This window comes from Seriola dumerili, unplaced genomic scaffold (genome assembly GCF_002260705.1).
Source record: "Seriola dumerili isolate Sdu_G_001 unplaced genomic scaffold, Sdu_1.0 BDQW01000044.1, whole genome shotgun sequence".
Classification (NCBI taxonomy): domain Eukaryota; kingdom Metazoa; phylum Chordata; class Actinopteri; order Carangiformes; family Carangidae; genus Seriola; species Seriola dumerili.
This window is the reverse complement of record NW_019174299.1, coordinates 991,783-1,015,497: the sequence shown is the minus strand read 5'-3', so window position 1 is coordinate 1,015,497 and position 23,715 is coordinate 991,783. Positions and strand designations below refer to the sequence as shown.

Sequence of the window (23,715 nt, the reverse complement as noted above, 5' to 3'; positions counted from 1 at the left end):
CAACAGTTTGCTCTGAAATACCAACACAGGTTGGAAAAAAAAGGATTAAGCCAAATATATCCCAATAAAGACCTAGTGGGCGGAGATGCAGTGTGTGCTGTGTGTGTGACTACCACTCCCCTTCACATGCACTAACCCATACAAGCCCAGCTCACCTCCACCGCCCTAGAAACTCACCTTCACCATGGCTCAGCCTGCTCTGTTCTGCCCCCTGTCCTGACCTCCTCTTTTGTCAAAGAGAACTAATTGAGCCCTGTTGAGCCATCACCTTCCTCTCTGTGCCTGATCCACCTGAGACTAACACAGTTGGAGTTTTGTTAACCCACCCTCTACCCCCCCCACCCCTTCTGTATGTGTACCATTCACAGTGCGCTACTAACACCGACGATCCTTTTTGTTAAAACTCTTTAACAAAAAGCTGCATGCTGTTTTTTTTTTTTTTTTTTTTTTTTTTTTTTTGTTTTGTTCCAACCCCTTCACTTTCTGTTTGTGAAAGTTGATGTCAATCTTTGTGATTATAAATATCCTTTTTGTTTGGTTTGTATGTTTTTTGGTAGAATGCAGCACTCTGGTGAATGTTAGACAAGCTTGGAATAGTTATAATCACAACAGAAAAAACACTGCTTAATAAGAAATCTCATTGTTTCCTGTTTATTTGTGCTTGAGGATGTACTGTAGTGTGTAGTGGTGGGACGGTCTTGCATTTCACTTAATGTTTTTTTTATTTTCTTGCTGACCCTCACTAGTGATATAACAGTCTCAGACATGCACATTGGGCCCCACAGTGTGCTAGGAATTCCTGTTATGTATGTTCCTGTACTCCTCTCTAGCCTCTTTGATTCATTATCGGTTGCCAGGTCTTGTCCACATGGCTGTGTAGTGTTTTTCATAGCAATCACCAATATTGAAAATAAATCGAAAGGAAATAAATATTTTAAAGCAAATGGTCTCACTGCAGTTACACACGTTCGGGGGTCCTCTGTGAAAAATGTGTCTCTGGTGAGCTTGTTGTAAAGCTACAGTGAGTACATTTATGTTAGGGGAAAACCACCTTTTAGTTTGTAAAGGCCATCTAGTCTGTAAAGTATGTTTTCTAGTTCATGAATACTAATGATACCTTTTGAGAATGGTCAAATTAGAGGCATGCTAACAGCATAAATTCTTGGTTTAAAATCAAAAGTGTGAATGTGGTTGGGACCAGACCATTGATAACTGACCAGAGATGCTGGAGGTGTCCAAGAACAGCACAACAGCTATTTCTAGTATATCTAATGGGACTACATGCACACAATGTCTCCCTCTCTTCACCTGCACACCCACATATCCCCTCACACGTGCATATTCTGTCCACCCTGGGCCTTGTAATGGTAATCCAAGGCCCAATAGCTCCACTTCTGTCTCCTCCTCTTGCTATATTTTTTGTGACAGCTGCATATGTTTCATGGTGCTCCCCTTGTCATGGTTACGGAATCACAGCAAGCTTGGAGTTTCTGGTCTTCGTTTTGTTAATGCAAGATTTCCATACCTGTTCTGTGTCACTTTTCTTTGTGTACTAAGATCTTGCTCTGTAGTGGTTCATATATGTATGCGTGTGATACATATATTGCCCTATCCTTCCTCCTCCTCCTCTTAACTTCTCAGTTAGTGGATGTGACTTGATGTGTTATCTTTACCATCCCCCAAAAATAGAAATGGTTATGCCCAATTTCTTTGCTTCAAACAGTTTTTTAAAACTGCTCTCCCACTGTAGGAGGGTATTCTGTAGTTATCAGGCTACACATAGCCTCATGTATTCATCATAGTGGAAAACCTACCCTTCCTCTCAGTCTCCCACCCTCTATCTCCCCCCACCCACCCAAAACTACCACTCCTTGTGCTGGAAGACACTGATGTTACACGCTGTAGGTGATGTGGATGACAATAATGATGATGGTGATGGTGGTGGTGGTTGTGCTGATGATGATAGTGTGATCTGAATGATTTATTTTATTTTGTTTGTTTGTTTTTTGACCCATGCCCACGGGGAAAAGCTCCTCTTATTATTGGAATATTTTTGGTTTTTTTCTCCTCTGTTCTCTCTGCTAGGATAACATCGGGCACCGGCTGCTTCAGAAACATGGCTGGAAGTTGGGGCAAGGCCTTGGCAAAACCATGCAGGGTAAGGACTCACTCTTCTGTACACCTATGTTCAATGTATGCTAGTGGTACTGGGCCACTACCTTATGCCATTTTCTTTCCCCTCATATTTCCAGGGTTGTTTTTTTTTTCTTTTTGTACTAGCAACTTTTCTTTTCTCTTCATATCCTTTCTCTGACCTCTTCCTTTGTGTCTGTTACTGGGTAAAGTGGAATTTCATTTACACGAACATCATTCCAGTTGTTCCTTTTGCTCTCATGCTGCTGTTCCCTTGAACTTGAAGAGCAAGGAAAAAGTCCTGGAAGCCTTGTAAAGGATTAAGAAATAAACCTGAGAGCAGGGACCCTGGGGGGTGGGAGATGGAAGCGAAGTTTCATTTGTCCTTGTGCTGAATTTAGTTTACACCATTTCAGATAAAAGTGGGCTTTTTCCCTTCCAAATGACAGTATAATTGGCTACAGTTTGGTTCACATCCAGTTGCTTTAGCCAATCAGCTTTTAGAAACAGTGGTTCTGAACTTATAATTTGCTGATGTGCTAGTTTGTTTGTAATCTTTAGATTACTTTGGTCTCTTAACTACTCTAGATCATGCTCTAAACCCCTGGGTAAAAACAAATGTCAGCTCTGATCAGCTTAAATTGTAGGGTTTATATCTTGGGTACAGGAGATAAATGTTTCTCTTTTGAAACATGGGTGTTTATTTTCTTTTGGGGCAGTGATGCACATAATGAAGGGCACATGCTTGACTCTGGAAACATCAGCATGGCTGCATCTTTGCAGGAATGTAAAGCTCTTGAACTAATAGGGAAAATTTGAGCCTGTACTTTGTCTGGGCCAGTTGCATTTGCAATTTCAGACCTGGTCGTTGTGGCATGAAATTGGACCCAATCCAAAACCAAGGTACCCTAGAGGTTCAGATTCTTGAGGTGTTTCTAGATGCAGTGGCAGTTTAGGGCCACATTAAAACCAACTTAAGCTAGGCTCAGTGGCGGGTGCTAATGCATGGGGCTCTGGAAAACAACATAGGGTTGTCCGGATTAAAGTTAAACCATGCTCAATTTTTGTTGCAATGCAATGACATCTGGCAAGGTGTAGCATTGGCCAATCAAATACAGTTAACTGCACATTCCTGTAGTATAGACTTTAACTCCATATTTCTAGTATTTACCTCCTGATCATCCAATGAAAAATTAAGTAGTTGTCGTTGGGATAACTTTCCACAGTTGTAAAAATCCTGTCTGTGTGTATTACATCCCATTGGGCAGCGTTTTGGCATCTGTTAAGCCTTTAATACTTTTATCTGTTACTCTGACTGGACTACCTGGATCTTATTTCATTGTTTCACTGGTACCTTAAACAACACACTCCACCACCGCAGCCCCCTGTGCTGTTTCAGTCTGGACCCCCGCTGTATCTCATCAGATCATTTTTCTCTACAAGATAATCTACAGTCTCTGTGGCATCCACACTCTCTGTAAAATCAGTATAACATTGTGTTTGCGCAAGAAGGTTTCTCTTCTAGTTTAAGATTGAGGATTGTTGTCGCCTTTGAGTGTAGAGAAAGATGTACAATTGAAAATGCTCCAAATACTCTCCACATTGAATGGATTGTGTACGATGTAGAGAGCTTTCAGCCAGAAAGCTGCTTTACTTTCTGGAGACAACTGTGATTGAATGGCCTAGTCGATATTGACTTGTTTTAAGAGGGATCAGGCTGAACAGAGCTGAGTGTGTGGGTTGGTCTTGGCTAACGTCAGCACCTCATTAGCTCAACCCTGCTGTGCTCATTGGCTCAGAGGCAGTGGTGCAGAGGCCTGGCATGTTTCCACTGAGCGTCTTCCTGTGTCTTCACCCGCTTTCCTCTGCCCCATCAATATCTTTATTCTCTCTATCTTTTTCTTAACTCTCCCTTCATAGCCTCACCCTTGCCTGTACTCTATCCAAAGAGGATGATGTATAGCATTGTTGACGAGTGATGTCATCACTGGCAAGCTAATGAGTCCTTGCAGTCTGCTAAGAGCCTGTTTTTCCACATAATTTCTGGCATTTAGTCTTGTCTACCTCCTCCACCAAGTCTTTTTCTGTCCTCTTGGTCCATCCCATTTTAACAGCAGATCTACCTGTTTCATTTATATAACTCTCATGCATTAATTTCTGACCTCTTTGTCTCTATTTGTTGCTCAATTGCAACTCTTTCACAAGTGCATTGCTCTCCCTGTAAACCCAGCAATAACATCTGTGCTCAATATCAGCATTTTAATGAGAAACGCCACTCATTCTGCTAAACAGTTTCCAGCACACACCCAAACTTTGGACAAGTTATGACCTCACACTTTGATATGTAAGAGCCTATGCAGAACTAGTAAAGTGAGTCAATAAATTCACAATGTAAATTAAAAGATACCACGATAGCTGTGTCCAGACTTGTGCTGCTTAACTGGATATGTTGGCCGCATAGGTAGATAATGGAAATTCCCTCCATAAAATCAATGTCCTCATTTTTTTCTGGTTCTGTTAAAGACATTTTCAGTTTTTCACAGTTGTCTGGCAACTGAAACTGAAAACTATGTCTATAGGAGAGCTCCTGAATCATGTGCTCGACTATATTGAAGCATAAAGTTGTGTACATGGTCTTTCAGAGCAGGTGGTGACAAAAAAGGAGTTTAACCTGCTGAGACTTCAGGCTGTGTTTGTCCCTACTCAACCAGATAATGACTGTAATGGGTAAATGTTTGTAGACAAAAAGAGGATGACGAAGAAGACATAGTGGCTTTTTTTCCACTGTTTGGATGTTTTAGTTTGGTCTTAGAAGTCATCCCCCCATATAAATGGTGTCAGATTTGCTGCAGTGTTGAAATGGTCTTACAGGCAGGTATTGCTGTAAACCACTTCCATCTTTACTCATATCTGCTCTCTACACTTGTGCATTAAAATGTTGATTGTGTGTATTGGTGAGCTCCCAGAGACACAGATCTGACGACTTGTTGTTAAACTGTGTCGTTGTGCCGCCATAGCACCCCTCATTCATGTACATATATGGTCCTGCTTCCTTGTGTCATCTCATAGGTATTCTCAGGCTGACTGTGGCCAGGGACCAGAGTAGATCAGGAAGCTGCTTCATTCTGGGCAGGCTGACAAGTGCATGGAGGCGAACAACACAGCAGAAATTTTTGAGCTTAGCATTCGGTGTCCATCGTTGTTTATTTCCATCTGTCCTTGGACAGCTTGAATAGCAATCTATTTGATGTGATAAGGATGTGTGCTTTGTGTGGCTGAGAGAACAAGTTGCAGGAGCTGACTGTGCTCTTGTTTTTGCCGCTGGCACCACTGATGGGTGGTTATATAAGCATCCTGCTTTGTGGGCAGATGAGACTGCGGCAAAGTGTGTCCAGTTGTGTAGGAATTAATGGCCCAGTGTTGGAGCCCACTATCTCTGTTCAAATTTGCTAATGCACTTAGGAGTAGGCTTACAACACAATTGCACCCTTGCATCTCATTGAAGTCTGCTGGATAATCATTATATTATAATCTTCCTCTCCTTTTCTGTCCTCCTTGCCAGAAGGGAAGGTTTTTGAATTTTGAAGTGAAAGCATTGTGTCCCCTTTTTTAAGTTTTTCACTGTATTGACTTTGTTCTTATTCTTCTTTTGTCCTTTTGCCCCTTTTTAGGTAAGGTTTGTTGGATCCCCTCTGTATGTCAGTATGTGTGTGTGTGGGTGTGTTTTCTTTCTCCCACTCGGCAGTTGACCTCAATGTAACACCCCTTTTACAGTGTACCGTAGGCTAATGGCCTCTGTCAGCTTCCTCCTCTTTGCTTCATAATCACTTAACCTTTATTTCAATCTGCTCAAGAGTAAAGTGCTTCGATTTGAACAAAAGAACAAAAATCCATTTGAAATCGAGGTAGATTTAGGAAGCCATGATTCCATCACATCCCTTAGAATCATCATCTTCATGTATTTTAGATTTTTTTTTCTCTTTGAGTTTCCGTGGCTGCTGTCGGGTATCTGATTGGCTGTAACCACGGCTCAGACTTTGAATGGCTTGCAGAGTAGACAAGTTTTCCCCCCCTCTGCTTGTTTGCCTGTTTCTACCTCCAAACCTGTGAAACTTGTGTGTATGTGTGTGGTCATTATGTGGGACTGAGACGTGCGTGTGTGTGTGTCTGTTACTGACCGGGCTATAGAGTCAACTTACAGGGAAAACCTCACCACCCTTCTACACCCCGAATATCTCTGTCCCCATGGTTACACGCTCCCATCCTCCCCCTGTTTCTTTGCCCTCCTGCACAGCATGTTTGTCCCAGAGGTGCACTCCTGCCTGCCTCAAACTATCACACTCACCTGGGGCTTTAAGCAGTGTTGGAGGTAGCACACTGAACTATTACTTTCACATGATAGAGTGATATGTAACACTCCAGACAGGTGCACAGTTCATATTTATTTAAGTGTACTTTGATTAAAAAAAAAAAAAAAAATTGCTGTTCCATAGCAATGCAGAACCTGCTCTAAGCACTGCTTAAAGCCTTGCTGGCTCTTTCCTCAGGTACATTTTATGTGTGTCATGTGTTCACTTGTTCCGGGGTTAAGCACATCCCAAAACAAGCTTGCTGGCTGTAGGCTAGCGAGGAAATGAAGGAATTTCAGGGAGATTTGCTAACTGGGCTGACAAGCGTCTGCGAGGCAAAAAGCTCAAAGGGGGAAAATGGTGGTCGTCCCTAGAGGCATCTGTCATCCCAGACTAGACATTTGATAACAAAAGTTAAAAAAGGTACAAATGTTTCCAAGTACCACAGTCTGCAAAAGTAGATGTTAGTTTTGATTCATGATTCTCGTAGGCTTCTTTTCTTCCTTTACCTGTCGGAGTTTATATACCACCAAGCAGTTTTTTTTAATCATTCCCTCACCCAGTACAGCTCCTCCTAAAATCCTTATCTGATGGGCTTTCTAATATTAATTTATTTTCCTTGTTTAAGGTAAAAAGTGAAGGTTTGCAAGGTTTTAACTAGTGCTGGGATACAGGACTTTAGGTGTATTTTGTAATGGGTGGTAGTTTGGTACCCTTGGGGGCATACTGTGGTTGAGTGAGCAAGATGATGTCAGGTTAGGGGCCTGGGGACTGGGACCAGTGGTTGGGAGAGAGTGGTGAGAGGAAATCCCTGTAAGCACCTAGCCCTGAGTGAAGGGATGAGGGGGGTGGGGGGTGACACACTGATGCCCCTCTGGTAATGAACCCCCCTTAACCCCACAACCACACTCCCAACCCCACCTTCCCTTCTCTATGTGCCTCAATCTTCCTGCTTAACCAATTGGTGTTTCTTTTTTACAGCGATTTGATCCTGCCCATGTTGTGCTGATGGTAAACTTAGTGGTAAATGTTATTTTATCCCCCAATTGAATTGTTTTTTTTTTTTTTATATTTTGTTTTAATTTCTCCCATTTTTTTTGTTTTCCTCTCATCAGAGCACCAATGCTACATAGGCTTTCAAATCTTTCTGTATTAGTCCTCATTCTGCTGCTTGTATATTATCATGCATATGTATTACTCTTAGAACATTGTCATTTTGTTTGTTTTCAGTTTTTTTAAACCTTGTGATTCACACCCTGTGATTTAGATGCACATTGTTTTTGTGTGGTCCCTTTCTTTTCCACTGGAATGGGTAATGTGGAAGTATTGTCACTGTGTTAAAAGATTGGTGATAGTTTGGGATGACTGTAATTGTTCGTTAATTTTTAATTCTGGGCCTGGCTTGTGACTCCATTCAGACAGACCACTGCAGTGGCTGACTAACAGACCAAACCCTGTTTTGGTTTCACTTCCCTACCGCTGTTGGGCAAACAGCATGAACACACATGTCTAACAGTAGATAGTCTTATGATCGAGATATCACACAATCAGTCCTCTTATCTCACTTCCTTTGTGGATTGAGGCCTCAACAATCATGCAATCAGTTAGGTTTTTAGTTGCAGGCCCTCCCATCTGACAGACACTGCAGTGGGACTGAGAGTACAGGCAGGCCACTATATGTTACAATGCCCATGCATCTATGATTTCAGAATTAATATGTCATTGGGCTGTGATGACTAAATTATTCAAGGGAGGCATAGGAATGACACAGACATAAACCTCAAATATATTCTTACCTTTCTCTCTCCAGGAGGGTAAGAATGTGCCAGGGAGTAGCCCCATTTAAATTAATAAATTCATAGTTTAAGTAAAGCTGAAAGCTTTCAAATGCATTAATATTTAATACATTATGCATTTTGTCTCAGGGCTGTTTTTGGCTCAAAACATTACTTTAACATTACTTTGGCAGGGCAATGGCAAATGTATAGCATTAGCCTTCTTGTTTTTCTCTCTATTTGAGAAAGGCCTTAATTTTTAACTCAAATTGGTAAGAAATGAAACCCATCTGCCTCACTTGGAACAGGTATCACAACAGTTGAACTTTGATTTTACATTTCCAAGCCGCAGTGCTTGTAGCTATTCCATATGCCCAATGGTATACATAGAAAATTGATTCATGGAAAAAAAAAAAAAAACCTAACTTGAAAATGTGGGAGGAAAAAAACTGAAACCAAACTGAATTGATAATCACTATCAGTAAGATGGATTATTGTATCTGGCTGGCAACAGGAGCAGCAGACTAGTCCAAATTCTATTTTATGCCTTTTGTTTTGAGATTCCCCTGTCTATCTGTCTGTCTGTCGTCCCCTTCCTTCTCCTCCTACCCATACCCATGTTTAACCAGGTAAGTATCCCCATCCCTTGCACTGTCACCATGGCGATACCTGGCCTGTGACGTCACTCTGCTGTAGTTCAGTGCTTGTGTCCTATTTTAATTTTACTGTCTTTCTCTCTGCTTTGTTTGGCTGATTATGAGTGGATTAAGCAATTCTGTGTCAATCTCCAAAGTAGTTTTGATTTTTATATATTTTATATCTTTAATGTTTCATTCTGTTTTTGTTTTTTTTTCTTTTGGTTGTCTTTGGTTTGTTTATTTTTCTACAGTTAATTTCCTTCTGATCTAGCTCTTTTCACAGCTTACGTAACATAGCTTAAGTAGACAAAGGAAAATAACATTTCTGCTCCAGTCTTGATGAGGAAGGGGGCCTGGGACAAGGGAACAGATTTGGACCTCAGGACAGTGAGAGGGGCTTTCAAGGGTCAGCCAGCCTGCAGACAGTTCAGAAAGAGATGATGCAATAGGCCTTAGCTAATATTGGGAGGCTTTGTTCCCCTCATGGAGGATGTCGCAGTGGTGCTCAGTGAGCAGTGGCAGCAGCTGCGCAGGCCTGTTGCAACTCCTACACACACACACACACACACACACACACACACACACACACACACACACACACACGCCACTGCCGCCACACGCAGTCCCTCAAGCTGTAGCGTCCTTGATAAACTTGGGATTCTGGTTTAACAGGACTGCAGCAATGAACGGGTGGAGGAGGGGTAGTGGGTGGCACAACTACATTGAAAAGATATGGAAACACATTGGCTTAAAGCTGACAGTCTTGTTTGTAGTGAACTTTATCTTAGCTGAACAACCCGGATGCCCTTGACTTCATTTAATCCACCAGGAATACAATAAGTGCGGCTAATTTGAATAATTCAAAATGCAAATCAGCAGCCAGGTCAAATGTAACAGGAAGGATAAATTGGTTTGTACTTGGTGGCTGCAGTAAGCTGTGAGAATGGCTGGTGTTTGGTTCACTGTAGCTTTCTGGTCTCTTTGCACTTCAAGGCAAAATTCTCTAACCCCAGCACCCTATGCTCTAAAAGCAGGCTGTCTCCGAGCTGGCCCTCCGTCCAAGCCTCAAAAACTCACCTAGTCCTTTCTCTGTCTCTTTTCCCTCAGGACGCACCGACCCTGTGCCCATTATCCTCAAATATGATGTCATGGGGATGGGACGGATGGAGATGGAGGTAAGGCACTGTTTATTTTATCCCCTAACACTTGACTAGGTATGTATTTTGACATATCTGCTCTGTATTTGTCCTGATATTGAACCAGACCAGATCTTGGTTGAGCTCTCACCGCTGTATCTGAAACCTTATTTCACTGCAACAAACACTGCTGCTTTGCTGAGAGGTGTATAAAATAAAGAACGAAGTAATGAAATGTCACAACTGTTGGTTGTAGAAGTAATATCAAAGAGCTCGTTGGCTTTCAGAGAGGTAATGGGAACTATAAGGTGAGTGCTGTTGCAGTTAAGTAGAAACTAGGAGCAACAGCAGTTCAGCCAAAGAGTCATTGCCCACTGGCAACACGAGACGGGACAAGATTACCAAATGGCGAAGCACGTAGCCAACTAAAAACGTATGTCCTTCATCGTATCGCTCACTACTATGGAAGAATCCTTGGGAGCTTCAGAGATGACATATGAATCTAAGAGCAGCATTCACAGTGCCTCGCGCCAAGTTTGAGCTGGAGTTGTGGAAAGCTCAGCAGCATTGGACTGTGGAGCAGTGGAAACATTGTCTGAAGTTATCAATCACCTTTCACCAACTGGCAGTCTGATAGACAACTTTGAGTGTGCTGGATGCCAGGAGAACACTACCTGAATGAATGATTAGTCAGTGGAGGAAAAAATCATGGTGTGGGTGTTATTGGCTCCACTGAATGGAAGTCTCAGTGCTACAGCACTCAGTGGCATTACAGGCTATCCTGTGCAAATGTTCTTTTTTTAAAAATTTTTTCAGCTTCAAAATCATTTTAAGGGTACACTGACATGTAATTGGGGGAATGATGCCTCCTCTTTCATTGCCGCTTCCCAAACGCCTGTTCTTGGACTATGTAACTTGGGTTGAGTTGAGTATCAGTTTTTGTAAGAAGGATTTGTTCTTCTATGTCCATGTGTTTCCGCAATCCCTGATGATTTAACCATCAATAATCTGTCTGCATCAGAATGTTGGAAAAACAAGCCAGACAAACTAGTATCTCTATAGCCCCTGTGGCCTAGATGCATTACAGTTTGGGAAACAACAGCTGACACCACAGCGTACATTCAGTATAAGATGAAATAGGATGACTGCAGTTGATTCAGGAGTGTTTTGTTCGCAGTGTTCTAACTGCTGTGTTTGTCCTTTTAGCTGGACTATGCAGAGGACGCCACAGAGAAGAGAAGAGTGCTCGAAGTGGAAAAGGAGGACACAGAGGAACTGCGGCAGAAATACAAGGTGAAGCCTTTCAGGCTTTTGTCTTGCTAATGATCAGTGTTTGTTCTGTACTTAGTTACTGCGTAAGCCCATATAAAAAGAGGAAATTGACAAGTACTCTCGTTACTGTAATTGGGTGTCTTTTTTTCTTCTACTTTTTCAACACAATTTAAAGATTCATTCACTCATTCCCTCCTTTATTTTCCACCGATTCTAGGACCAGATGGAAAAGGAGAAAGCCATTGCAAAGGCTCTGGAAGACCTGAGAGCCAATTTCTACTGTGAGCTGTGTGACAAACAGTACACTAAACACCAGGAGTTTGACAACCACATTAACTCTTACGACCACGCTCACAAGCAGGTACTGTTTACTGTCGGTTTTTGTAATCTTGTGTCTCCTCTGTGTTTTGCTTTGAAACATAAGAGAAATCATGAGATCGTGAAATGATTCTCACTGTCCTGTCATTGTCTTGCGTTTGTGTAATGCAGAGGCTTAAAGAGCTGAAGCAGAGAGAGTTTGCTCGTAATGTGTCATCACGTTCCCGGAAAGATGGAAAGAAGCAAGAAAAGATGCTACGCCGATTACATGAGCTGGCTGAGCAGAGGAAGCACCAGGACCGGTAAGAATTTACTCCTGGAGTGCCCTCTGCTGGATGGACTCAACATGATGAAGTCTATTGAGTCTTGATCATTGTGCAACCTTTTAGGCCGAACAAAGACTGCATATTAAAACAAAATATCGATTAAACATTCTTTTAACAATCTGCCCTCTCACCATGTGAAAACATAATAGAAGTTAAATTGTAGTATTCTCTGAAGGACACACAGGTATGTCATAGATCCTACTATGACAGCCTCTAAATCCCTCACATTGTTTCTGAGTTGATAAAACTAAATTCTTACACCGACAACTAGTCTGTTGAGACCCTTTTGATGATTAACAAACGCAATAAGCATTTGATTATCATCTTATACTCTCACTGAAGTTAAGTCTGATAGTTTGAAACATTGATCCCACATCACATTGGTATCATGCCTCTGTTTTTCAGTACTCCAGGAAGTGGGCCAATGTTCAAAACTACCACAGTGGCTGTGGACGGGGAGAAGGCAGAAGATGGCGACGCCACGACGCCTGAGAATCCTGCTTTGACAGACGCTGCCCTGGAAGGATCAATGACAGATAAAACTGGGCAAGCATCCCCAAAGCCTGGCCCAGCCATCAGCTTCTCTCTGGGAAAGAACAGCTCCTCCTCCCCAACCCCAAGTGGTGCATCCAAAGTCAGTGTGTCCTTCTCTTTTGCCAAGAAAGCACCAGTAAAGCTGGAGACAGCAGCTGCAGTGTTTGCTGATCATGGTGAGGAGGCTATGGAGGAAGAGGAGAGCCAGGAGGGGGAAAAGACTGGAGGACAAGAGGAGACATCAGTCTGCGGCACAGACAGCCCCAAGGTAGTGTCAGGAGGAGGTGAAGGAGGAGAGGGCGGTAGTGTGGCAGGGACGGAGGAGGCGCAGCAGCCTGACGATGGAGGCTCTCTAGCCTCCACACTTAATAAACTGAAGATGATGATGAAAAAGGAGGAAGGATATGCTGGGCAGGAGCCTCAGTACTATCACTATGTACCTCCAGCTCACTGCCGGGTAAAGCCTCACTTCCAGTTTTTGCTTTTCATGAAGGCCACTGATCAGTGTCTGAACAAAGAAGAGGAAGAGGAGGAGGAAGTGCAGGAGGAGAAAAAAGTTGAAGCTAGTCCTGAACAGACGGATCCCAATGTTACAGAATGTAAGACTGAAAAAGAACAAGGTAATGCCCCTGCATCCCCTGACTCAGAGCCGACCCCTCTATCACCTAACGTGAAGACAGAGGATGACTCTTCATGCGCAGCAGACACAGCTTCCACGCTACCCACAGTGGTACCCACTTCACCCACACAAAAGGCAGAGAGCACACAGGATACTCTGGATTCCACTTCAGGCCCTAAAATCCCCACCGGTCCCTTCTTCCCAGTTCTCAGCAAAGATGAGAGCACCACCCTGCAGTGGCCCTCTGAGCTCCTCGAATTTACAAAAGCGCAGCCATCCCTGTCTTACAGCTGTAATCCCCTCTACTTTGACTTCAAGCTGTCCCGCAACAAAGGAGTGCGTGGTGGGAAAACAGCGAAGTCCCCTAAGCCTTGTGAAGAGTCTGATGACAAGGGACAAGAGGTAGCAGCCTCAACAGCTGAAGTAGATTCAACCACTAAACCTGGGACCAGCACTGACAAAGATAAACCAATGATGAAGGGAGAGCCTGGCCAATCAGAGGCTGATGAGCAAAAGCCTGCAACTGGCAGCAGTAGTGCCAAGAAAAAAAAGAAAAAGAAGAAGCATAAGAAGTCTGCAAAGCACTCAAAACGCAAAGGCAAAGAAAAAGGAGCAGCAGAAGGTGCAGAGGGAGAGACTGAGGTAACACAAGAAAAGCCCAAAAAGAAGAAAAAACACAAACGGAAGAAGAGCAAAAACAAAGCTCCAGATCAAGATGAGGCAACAGGTGACGAAAAGGAGAAAGCAAAACCAAAGTCAGAAGAAAAAGCTGTTTCGTCCTCTGTTCATTTGGCAACTGGAGGGGGTGGAGCTACAGGAAATACAGGAGTAGAGCTGGGGAAGAGAAAACGTGCTACTAAGGAAGTGCCTTGCAAGTCTGGAGCAGAGGAAGGAGGAGCCAGAAAGGGCACAGACAAGGCCAACTCCTCAGAGGAGCACAGTGGCACCAAGCGACAAAAGACTGACTCCAGTGCACCTCAAAGTGCCTCCTGCTCCACCTCAGCCCAAAAGAGTCCTGGTCCTGGTAGACCTCCCAGCAGTGAGAGTGAAGAAGAAGGGGGCTCCAACACTCAACGTTCACGTCATCACAGGTCAAGTCCTCGGGAACAACGGCGCCACCATAGTGAGGAATCAAGGCGGTCCTGCAGTCGTTCATCAAGACGAGGGGAAAGACGAGGCAGCAGCCGTCGGCGCCATCGTGGCCAAACTTCCCGTAGTCACTCGTACTCCAGCAGCTCTGAACGCTCCTCAGCAGGCAGCAGTGCCTACAGCCACCGTAGTCGCAGCTACTCTGACAGCTACAGTGACTACAGTACTGAGGGTCGCAGACGGCGGCGCTCCAAACGTTCATCAGACTCGGAGTATGAGCGCAGGGGTAGCCGAGGACGTAGACGATCCAGGAGACATCAGTACTCCTCTTCCTCCTCAGATGACTCCCGCTCACGTTCTCGCAGCTACAGCCGCAGAAAAAGGCACCGGCGGCACCATCGGAGCAGCTCGAGAAGCTCCAGTAGCTGGAGCCGCAGCACCAGTGCAAGATCCTGGAGGCGCAGCTACAGCCGTAGCCACAGCTCTGCCAGCCGCTCCTCCAGTTCAGCCAAAGGCTCCCCTCACCGACGAGGCGCCAGGGGTCGAGTAGACAGTGACACACATCGCAGAGACTTCAACCGCTCCCGCATCTACCGCTCCCAGTCTCCACGATCATCTTCATCACGAGGCCTTAACCGCAACACCCATTCATCTAGTTCACAGGCTCTGAGGCCAGGTGGGTCCCGAGATGCAGGAGAACAGAAAAACTCGCTTACTGCACGCCAGCTTCTGGAGAAGGTCCAGTCTAAAAAAAGTGCTGATGATTCTACCACTGGAACAAAATCTGGCATTAAGATTAAGGACCCACCACAGGGTTACTTTGGTCCCAAACTACCCCCCACACTGGGAAATAAAGCCATGCTTCCACTTTTTGGTAAGCTGCAGGCAGGGAAGAAACCAGTGATTCCCTTAACCAGACCTGATGAGGGAGAGAAGTCAGGACCAGGGAAAGGCTCTGAGGCTGAGGGAGAGGTTATCCTGGTAGAGCCTATAAGGGAGTTCCCTCCTCCACCACCACCTCCAGCTCCACCAGTCCAGAAGGTTGAGGAGGCCCCACAGAGCACAGTGGTACCAGAAGAAACGCAGCACCCCACTACAGAAGCCCAAGTGCACCAAGAACCCCGGCCATTGTTTGAACAGGAACCTTCCATGATGATGCCTCAGTACCAAGGAGAGTCAGGACAGGACCCTTCTCAGAACCCCATGATGGAGTCCCTCATGCCAGAAATGCAGCAGCAGCAGCAGCAGCAGCAGCAGCAGCAGCAGCAGCAGCAGCAGCCTCCTCCAATGCACGCCTACCCTGCTTATCCACCACCCAACCTGGAAGAAGATGGCATGGAGGCAGAGGAAGATGGACTGGCTCCTTTGGAGAGTCAGCCCATTACGTTCACACCAGAGGAAATGGAGAAGTACAGCAAGCTGCAACAGGCTGCACAGCAGCACATCCAGCAGCAGCTTTTGGCCAAACAGGTCAAGACATTTCCCTCTGCTGCTGCTGCAGCCGCCGCCGCTGCTGCCGCTGCCAACCTGGCCCCAGCCCCCCCTCCACCAGCTTTGCAACAGATCCACATTCAGCAGCCAACCGTGTCAGTGGCCTCCGGCACGTCAATCACCACAGTTCAACACGCCATCCTGCAGCACCATGCCGCCACTGCTGCAGCCATGGGCATCCACCCAGCACATCCTCACCACCCACACCATGCACATGCCCAGTTAGCCCAGGTACACCACATTCCCCAGCACCACCTTACCCCCATCTCCCTGTCTCCTTTGGGCCCCTCCCTCGGTCACTCTCTGGGACATTCTTTGGGACATGCAGGGCTGATTCCTGCCCATCCAACAGCCTTCCTCTCTGGTCAGCCCATACATATTATCCCAGCCTCTGCACTTCACCACACCCCTTTAGCTCTCCACCATGTCCCACACACAGCCCTCTACCCCACACTATTCACACCTCGGCCCTCACAGGCTGCTGCAGCAGCAGCTCTCCAGCTCCACCCACTCCTACACCCAATCTTTTCAGGGCAGGACCTCCAGCACCCACCTAACCATGGCTCTTGAGTAATGATGCAAGTGAAGGAGTTTATTCACAGCTCTAGGGGAAAGACTTGACCTGAACTGTCTTGGTTTGGAGTTTTAGATCAAGTCTTTGTGCAGTCAGTGAGACAGGAAGCTGGTCAATAAACCACAGTTTTTACTGGCCTACACATTGCAGCAAGTTGTAGCCACAAAGTGGTGCTGCTCGTGTTGGCTTTAAAATTGACACTAAAATTTTCTTCTGGCTCATGTGAGACTTTTTCATGGTTTGCCCTGAATTTTTAAGACAGGGTGTCGATTTAAAGAGACTTCCTCAAGACATCGGTTTATATTCCATGTAGGGGGAATGTTAAACAGTACCCATATGTTTTGATGACAAATCAGAGAAACCACTGGAGTTTTTTTTTGTTGTTTGTTTTCCACATAAAAATATTATTCTCAGTTTTTGCTCATTTTGGCAGCCAAAGAGGGACACTGGCTGAAGCTATAAGCAGAATCATGTCAGGAGATGAGGAGGAGGAAGTGTATTGTTCTAGAGATGAACAGCTTCGACTGTGTAATGTAACCTTCTGAGACAGACAATTTCATAATTACTGATGCTTTCTGTTCTCATATGACTACTTGCTTTCTATTGGATCCCTGGTCTCAAAATAATTTGTAATGCAGTAAACTTGTACATATATCAGTGTGTAATGTGAAGAATCCCACCAATGATGACCATATGAAATTACAGCTATGGTGTCCCCATCGGTATGACGTTGTCACTTAAGAACCCCCTTAGTAAGTGAGGGGAAATGTGATGTAGGGGTTTTAATATCCCTGATGCTCTGAGGCAAAGCTCATGTTCCCTTGTGGTGAGGGTACACCTGAATGAATTGCACTGAAATCTGTACATCAAGATGGTGCTTTGGCATCACGTAACAATAAGATTGTAGTATACTGCAATAATTGTATTTTTCTGTTTTTAAATTATTTTCCAAAATGCTCTTTAAAAGGAGGGCAGTGTTTTGCTTTTGTGTAATTTTGTAAATAAAACTGCTGTAGATTAACCTATTAACATTCTAGAGGTTTGAAACTGCTGTTGGAAAAAACAGAATGTCCAGCTGGATGGAAGATGGACACTATGTATTTTATCAAGGTTGTTTCTAATTTACCCCAGCTAAGACGGGCTGGGATGGTGAAGGATAGTGATTGGTCAAACAGTAGCAACCCTGTATTTTTTAAAGACTTACTCTGTTTCAGCAAATAAAATCTTGAGTTCATGTGTCTTTTTCCATAATATGTAAACGAGTTAATGAAATTCACATGAGGATACTTGCAGTCAGACAGGCAAGCAGTTCCTGCAGAGATCAGTGTCAAATATGAAACACTAGATGGAGTCGTAGTTGCTTTGAATAAACTTGTGAAACAGTAAATCCACAAAATGTGTTGTAGCAGTGGACTTAGCTACCAGTAATTCTTACATTGAAAGGGAGTGTTCTTATTAAGATTAAATCTGGGGAAAAAAAATCTGTATTAACTGAACCATGTTAATGTTTCCAGCAGATTTATTAGATAAAGACACCAAGGAAATGAAACATGTTTTATTCTATTAAGAAAATTAAATCACTCACATAGTGAGACTGGACTCAAGCATAAATCCAAGAGAAGGTGTGTAACAATTACAAAATGACTGCTACCTCCCAAAAGATCTTTGTCATCTTGTTTATCTCTGGCAACTGAGCATATTTGTTGCCAAAATTATACACCAGTTTATTAGGTACAGCTAGCTGAACCTAATGCAGTCTGATACAACAGTCCTGCAGTAAATCGTCGATACTGTTTTAGAGAGGTGCTGATTCAGCTGGTCATTTTGGAGGTTACAGTTTGCGGTGCTGCTCAATTGTGTTATATATGCAGAGGTGTCTTTATTATTTTACATCACTGAGGGGAGGCCAAATAACAAACAGCTCTCCGTGTAATGCAATACAGTTAAACAGCACCACAAACTACATCCAAAATAATGATGAAGTTTAAGTAATGCCTCAATAGCAATTTCAACAAAAATGTTGTATTAAACTGCATTAGTGAGTGAGCAACTGATTAAACATAACACACGAAGGAGGAGAATCTTCAGGGAGTATTCTTGAGTTGCAATGTAAAGAAATATGGAGCATTATGAATATTTCTAATTCTCTGTTGAACCATGCTGAACAAGGCAGAATGACACTGACAGTATTAGTGACAGTTAAAGGAACAAAACAAAACAAATAGCTTTTCACTAGAGGCAAAAGCAAGTTGAGGATAAATATCTGGTTGAAGTATTTTTTAAGAAGCCATGTGGGTACAGTCACAAGAGTGATTTACAGTTTCAGAGTGGTTTTGATTTTAAAAAAGAAAAAAAAATAGATTATGGATGTGTGGCAGTAATCTGAGGACAGCAGCAGAAAATTCCATGCTCTCTTGGAGCTTCAAGTGGAATGAAAATACTGTCTGTAATTAGGGTCTTCTTCCAACTTACCATTTTGCAGGTTCCCAAAAATTTTAAAATGATGGGAAACAAACTGTAATGGCACAATTTATTAAAAATTACTTTATCTGATGTTAAAAATTCAAGCTCTGCCACTTTTCATATCACGAGGGATGATGTGCTGCGGAAATGTCCACGACTCATCAATGGATGGAGGTCAGCCCAGGTATCTGATCACCAGGAACATGAAGACGCAGGTCAGCAGCATGCCTCCAATCATGATGAACTTGTCCTGCGTGGCTCGCCTCTCTATAAGTCTCATCACTGTGTTTGACAGCCCCAACATGTTGGCCACATCCAGCATCTTCTTATGGGTCCCCTGTGCAGAGCCCAAACGGTAACGATCACGTGTTAGATTAGGATATAAAAGCCATTTAAAAAAAATGCACACACACACACACACAATGTTTTGGAGAATGGAGGCATTAAATGACGACATTATAATTATCTAAACTAATTCATCTCGTTTTGGGAGACGTGAGTGCCAACACCCAGCCTGACGTGCCTCTCCGTCAGAAGTTTCTCATGGTTAGAAACCCGGGCCATGAGTGCTGATCAACAGACACACCCTGATAAGAGGAGGCCTGAAGCAAAACCAGGAAGACCATCTCCTCCCTGGAAACAAGGACTCACCCTCACGCTGAGCACATGCACACTAACAATGAGACTATTGTGATCAATGTAGACACCGGAAAGTGGGTCAGGGAATAGAACTTTCAACCTGTATCTGTCAGGAGAACCTGCTTCTTTATACTGCTTCCTTAACAAAAAGTAAAAGTCCTGTGCTCTGCTACAGATACCATTTCTTTATTTCTTTATCAATTCTGTGTAAATCGTAGGCACGCACCTTCAATGTGGATCTTTGATCTCTGAGACCGTTGAGTATGCTGCTGCCACTGCCCAGGAGGTCATCCATGCCTCTGTGTGCGTTGTGCAAATTGGAGTTAAACTGAAGGGTCTCATCTATGGGGATGGAGGTATCTGCATCCTGTTGAACAAGATCAAACACTTATTCAACTCCACATTATTAAGCTTGAGACTGAGGGATTTGTACTGTATGTTACACTGTGATATGGACGTCAGAATGCTGCATTCATACCCAGCTCCACAACCTGAGCTTGGCTACTATTGTCTGGTTTACTCCTCGGCCTGTTTTGAGGCACATTTGACTTACGTTGGTGGTGAAGGTGCGGCTCATGAGCTCCTCCCTCTCTCTGTCCTGGGCTTCTCTGGCGTAGCGTCGGTGCTGGAAATTCTGTAGAGCGGTGCGGAGGTGCTGAACATCATATTTAAGCTGGTCCACTCGCCTGAGGGAAAGCAGAGAATACAGTTAAAACTCTGTTGATCGAACTTTGTTATGAAGTGGAGATGTTACACACATATAAATTAAAAGTCAGATTGCTTCAGCTGTGGACTGTGGCTGTTTAATCGTTAGCTACAGGAGACTGGAAGCTCAGTGTCTCATTATGGACAATTTTAGCAAAAACTTCGTAATTGGTTAATACATATATTAGATTTCTGCTGCTTATCTGACTCCAGGTCATATTATCAGCATATAGTTTGTTAATTATTACTAAGAATTATTGTTATTCAGCTGAAGCATTGACAGAAATGTTATATAAATGTCAACAAATTAATGTACTTCATAAGTAATTGTCCCTGCTGGGTTTTCTGTCAGTCTCTGAACAGTATGACTGAAAAAGATATTAAATTTAAACGGGTGAACCCTTCAGAAACCTACTCACCTACTTGATAAATTTTATGACATTGCTCATTGCACCGTATTTTAATTCTTACTCCTCTGGTTGATGAGAACATTTATTTTACCCTCAAATCCTCATGCAGTCTCCCCCTCTCCTGAGCTTCACTCAGGCCCCACTAGAGCTCCTCCAAGATCAGAGGAGTGCTGTGGGATGGGGTGTACTGTGTCCCCTAAGGCCTGTTTACCCAGCTCAGAAATGAATCTTTGCCCAATGCAACAGGAATGCTGGTGATGACGGGGCTTCTGAGGAAATGTTTTCATAGAGCCACGTCGCCACAGGGCAGGACAGGGCTGCCTGTCTCATCTTCTACACCCTCCCTTGCCTTTATGAGATATGGCTCGCCCTGCCAGCTCTGGGGCTTTAGGGTCACCATCAATTGACTCACTCCAAACTCACAATTTGGCGTTCTGACGGCGGTTTGGTGGCTCCTTGCTGGCCAGAATTTCAAGGCGTTCTAAATGGTTGAAGATCTGGTCGATTCTAGCCTGCAGGTCATTCTCTAACACTTGTATATTGAGGAAAAGAAAAAGAAAAAAATTAGAGGATACAGAAAATGACAATTAATCACACAAGGCACAAAGTAAATAAGATTAGGGCTGCAACTAAGTCCAATACCCGCACATAACCAGTTTACTGATAAATATCACCACAAAACATCGAATCCTGACATTTGAGAGGTTGCAACCAGCAAATGACATTTTTGCTTGAAAAAAGAAAATAATTACTCAGTTATCAAAATATTAATCAATTAATTGACTATTAGTTGCAGCTCTACATCAGATTTTCCTCACATTTCCCTTTTGGATCCTAAATATTTGGTAAAAACTGACTCTTGTTTAAGGTAAACCATATATTTGTTTGAAATCTGGATTTACTGCTTTTCCAACCTAATTCAGTCTTCATGCTGCTGTGACTGTGGGTATCTGTTTATTCCTGTGCACCTGGTTGTATTAAGCTTTACAGTGGCATTTATCAGTGGAATCACCCTCTTTCATTAGTAACTTTGTAAGGTTAGCATGCTACATCTCCCCTGGTTTTAAATACAAGTTGATGTCATAATTTGGGAAGGAGAATAAGGGGAGGGTTGTCGACTCCCTGGCTCCCACCATTATCTAGAAGAAGCCCTCCCAGCTTCTGTCACTGCACCCACCCCACTGCTTCCTGTCCTGGCACCAGCCTGGCCCAGAACTGATCAGGCAGGCACCAACCACAGAGAACAATCAACCAGGGAGACACCAGCCCCCCCTACAGTCATTATGTCAGAAAGGGTAACAGGCAGCCATAACAAAGACCAAGTACTGAGTAGAAATTAAGAGACCATTCAAAGGAAAGTGGACTGGAAGTGATGTCATCAACACTGATCTAACAACACTCATATACAGAGCGGTGGGAGAGCTGAACGTGACCCTAAGATAAATCATGTAAGCCCATTACACTGTCTTTTCCCATCATCAACGAACAAAGCTGGGGGTTGAGACAGAAACAATACTCACAATGACATCACACCAGATAAGAATAGGACACAAAATGATTAACTTAAGTACATACATTTGGAGTTTTACAAGCCTTTTTGTTGTTAGAGTGCTGCATCGTTTCGATGAACTGCTTGCAATCTATTTCAAATACTAAGAAAAATGGTCTGTGATTGGAGAACTTGTTCAATAGAAATAGAAAAGGCACTGTGTGGCGTATTATCAATTAATCTGCAGATTTTTTTATGAGAAACCAACTGATAGAGCTGATATGATCAGTTGGTTATTTGACTGACAGAAAATTATTTGGAAAATTGGGAATTAGTGAGAATTTAAAGTTTCACTGGTATCAACTTCTCAGATATGAATATTTGTTTGTATCTTAGATTTCTGTGACAGTAAACTCAAAATGTATCAGTTTTTGTGTTGGTCAAACAAAACTAAACAAAAATAATCAAACTGCTTGTTTATGTTCACTTGGGCTTCCAGGAATAACGATGGGCATCATTTCACCATATTCTGACAATTATTTTCTCTTTTACACACTGAGCTATTTTATTACTCGATTATTAAAGAAAATAACTGCCAGACACACTGATGATGAAAACAATTGTTGGTTACATTTCTCCTGCGATGGAATAACACGACTCTACCTGAGGTTTTGTGTGTGTTAATTACTTGACACACACAAAAAAATCGAATGCAATTTGATAAAGCACAACTTTACAACAAATGACAACAATTTAAACAAAAACAGTTGAAGTCTTAAAACCAGATTTTGACACATTTTAAGTCCCATAGGACAGGACCACAACTACAACATGGAGGACCAGTCATTGTAGATACGGTACATCTGTGGTACAAGTTTCTAACAAATGTGTAATTACCGCATATAGATCCAAATGATATGGAGTGAACTTGGGACTTTTGCTGTTTGAAGTTGTCCATTTTTACCTGGTTGGTGATGAATTGTATTATTGGATTTTATGTTAGGAGACGCAGATTGAACAGCAGGAGAAACGGCAGCTCTGACTACTCACAATGTACCGACTGACGGTCTGTCTTCTCCAGGTTTCCCATCAGAGACTGAACCTCCTGGATTTGCCTAATTCAGAACAAACAACGTTAAATTGGTGAAGGGGAACCGACACATGACACACAAATATAACTCGACTGTTCAGTGAATTTTTAAGCAGTTATGATCATCAGTGAACAGCAGTGTAAACATTGTAATGACCATTAATGCTCCCATGTTGATAATAATTTTCTACAGGTAAGTCACTGGTAATTAGCTAGTTTAGTTACACTCGTTAGCTGGCTGCGACATGTCTCAAAGATAGTTCTAACCACAATACAGACACACTCACTTGTTCGTCTGGTGGTAAAGCGTCTCCATTTTCCCCCTGAGTTAATGAAACGCTTTGCTTCCCTTTTACTTTAGGTCGTTAATTTATTTATAACACCTTTATTCTGACAGGTGGCTAAGCTAGCAGCCTAGCTAACGGTAGTGGAGTGTACACGTCATCAGCCAAGCGTTTGTGTACGGAAATAGGAAAGCGGAAGCTCCACTACGTCACCAGGAGAGGGGGAGAGAGAGAGAGAGAGAAAGAGAAAGAGTAGAGAGCGCTCACTCCGCATCGATTTTTAGATACTGAAAAGGTAATTGCATCGGTATACTGTCTGTACTTCAGCTATTACGTGACTAACGGCGATTTCTCTGACATTTTTGTCAGGTGGTCTGTTAA

The 23,715-nt window shown here is 43.3% G+C and overlaps 2 protein-coding genes across 2 annotated transcripts in view; one reads left to right on the top strand and one right to left on the bottom strand.

Annotated features, from left to right (window-relative positions):
- The window catches only part of gpatch8 (G-patch domain containing 8), a 28,806-nt gene extending 11,318 nt beyond the window's left edge, over window positions 1-17,488 (top strand). The window contains exons 3-8 of the mRNA XM_022739286.1: window positions 2,086-2,158; window positions 10,003-10,070; window positions 11,238-11,324; window positions 11,521-11,664; window positions 11,793-11,923; window positions 12,353-17,488. Coding sequence (XP_022595007.1) covers window positions 2,086-2,158; window positions 10,003-10,070; window positions 11,238-11,324; window positions 11,521-11,664; window positions 11,793-11,923; window positions 12,353-16,250 — 4,401 coding nt within the window. The 3' untranslated portion in view covers window positions 16,251-17,488. The remainder of the gene's footprint in view (window positions 1-2,085; window positions 2,159-10,002; window positions 10,071-11,237; window positions 11,325-11,520; window positions 11,665-11,792; window positions 11,924-12,352) is intronic.
- Window positions 17,489-17,794: 306 nt separating this feature from the next.
- gosr2 (golgi SNAP receptor complex member 2) lies at window positions 17,795-23,504 on the bottom strand. The gene is made up of 6 exons (XM_022739285.1): window positions 23,338-23,504; window positions 23,011-23,075; window positions 20,895-21,003; window positions 19,910-20,042; window positions 19,583-19,723; window positions 17,795-19,054 (listed from the first exon to the last, which is right to left on the bottom strand). The coding sequence occupies exons 1-6, from the start codon at window positions 23,364-23,366 to the stop codon at window positions 18,893-18,895; spliced, it is 639 nt and encodes a 212-aa protein (XP_022595006.1). The 5' UTR covers window positions 23,367-23,504; the 3' UTR covers window positions 17,795-18,892.
- Between the last annotated feature and the right edge of the window lie 211 nt (window positions 23,505-23,715).

What these genes read in the sequence shown, in the direction of transcription:
- gosr2 (XM_022739285.1), bottom strand. Translation starts at nt 23,366, where the DNA reads ATGGAGACGCTTTACCACCAGACGAACAA. An exon ending in AGACCGTCAGTCGGTACATT is followed by an intron (nt 21,004 to 23,010) that starts GTGAGTAGTCAG and finishes TCAATATACAAG; the next exon opens with TGTTAGAGAATGACCTGCAG. An exon ending in CGCCGTCAGAACGCCAAATT is followed by an intron (nt 20,043 to 20,894) that starts GTGAGTTTGGAG and finishes GCTTTCCCTCAG; the next exon opens with GCGAGTGGACCAGCTTAAAT.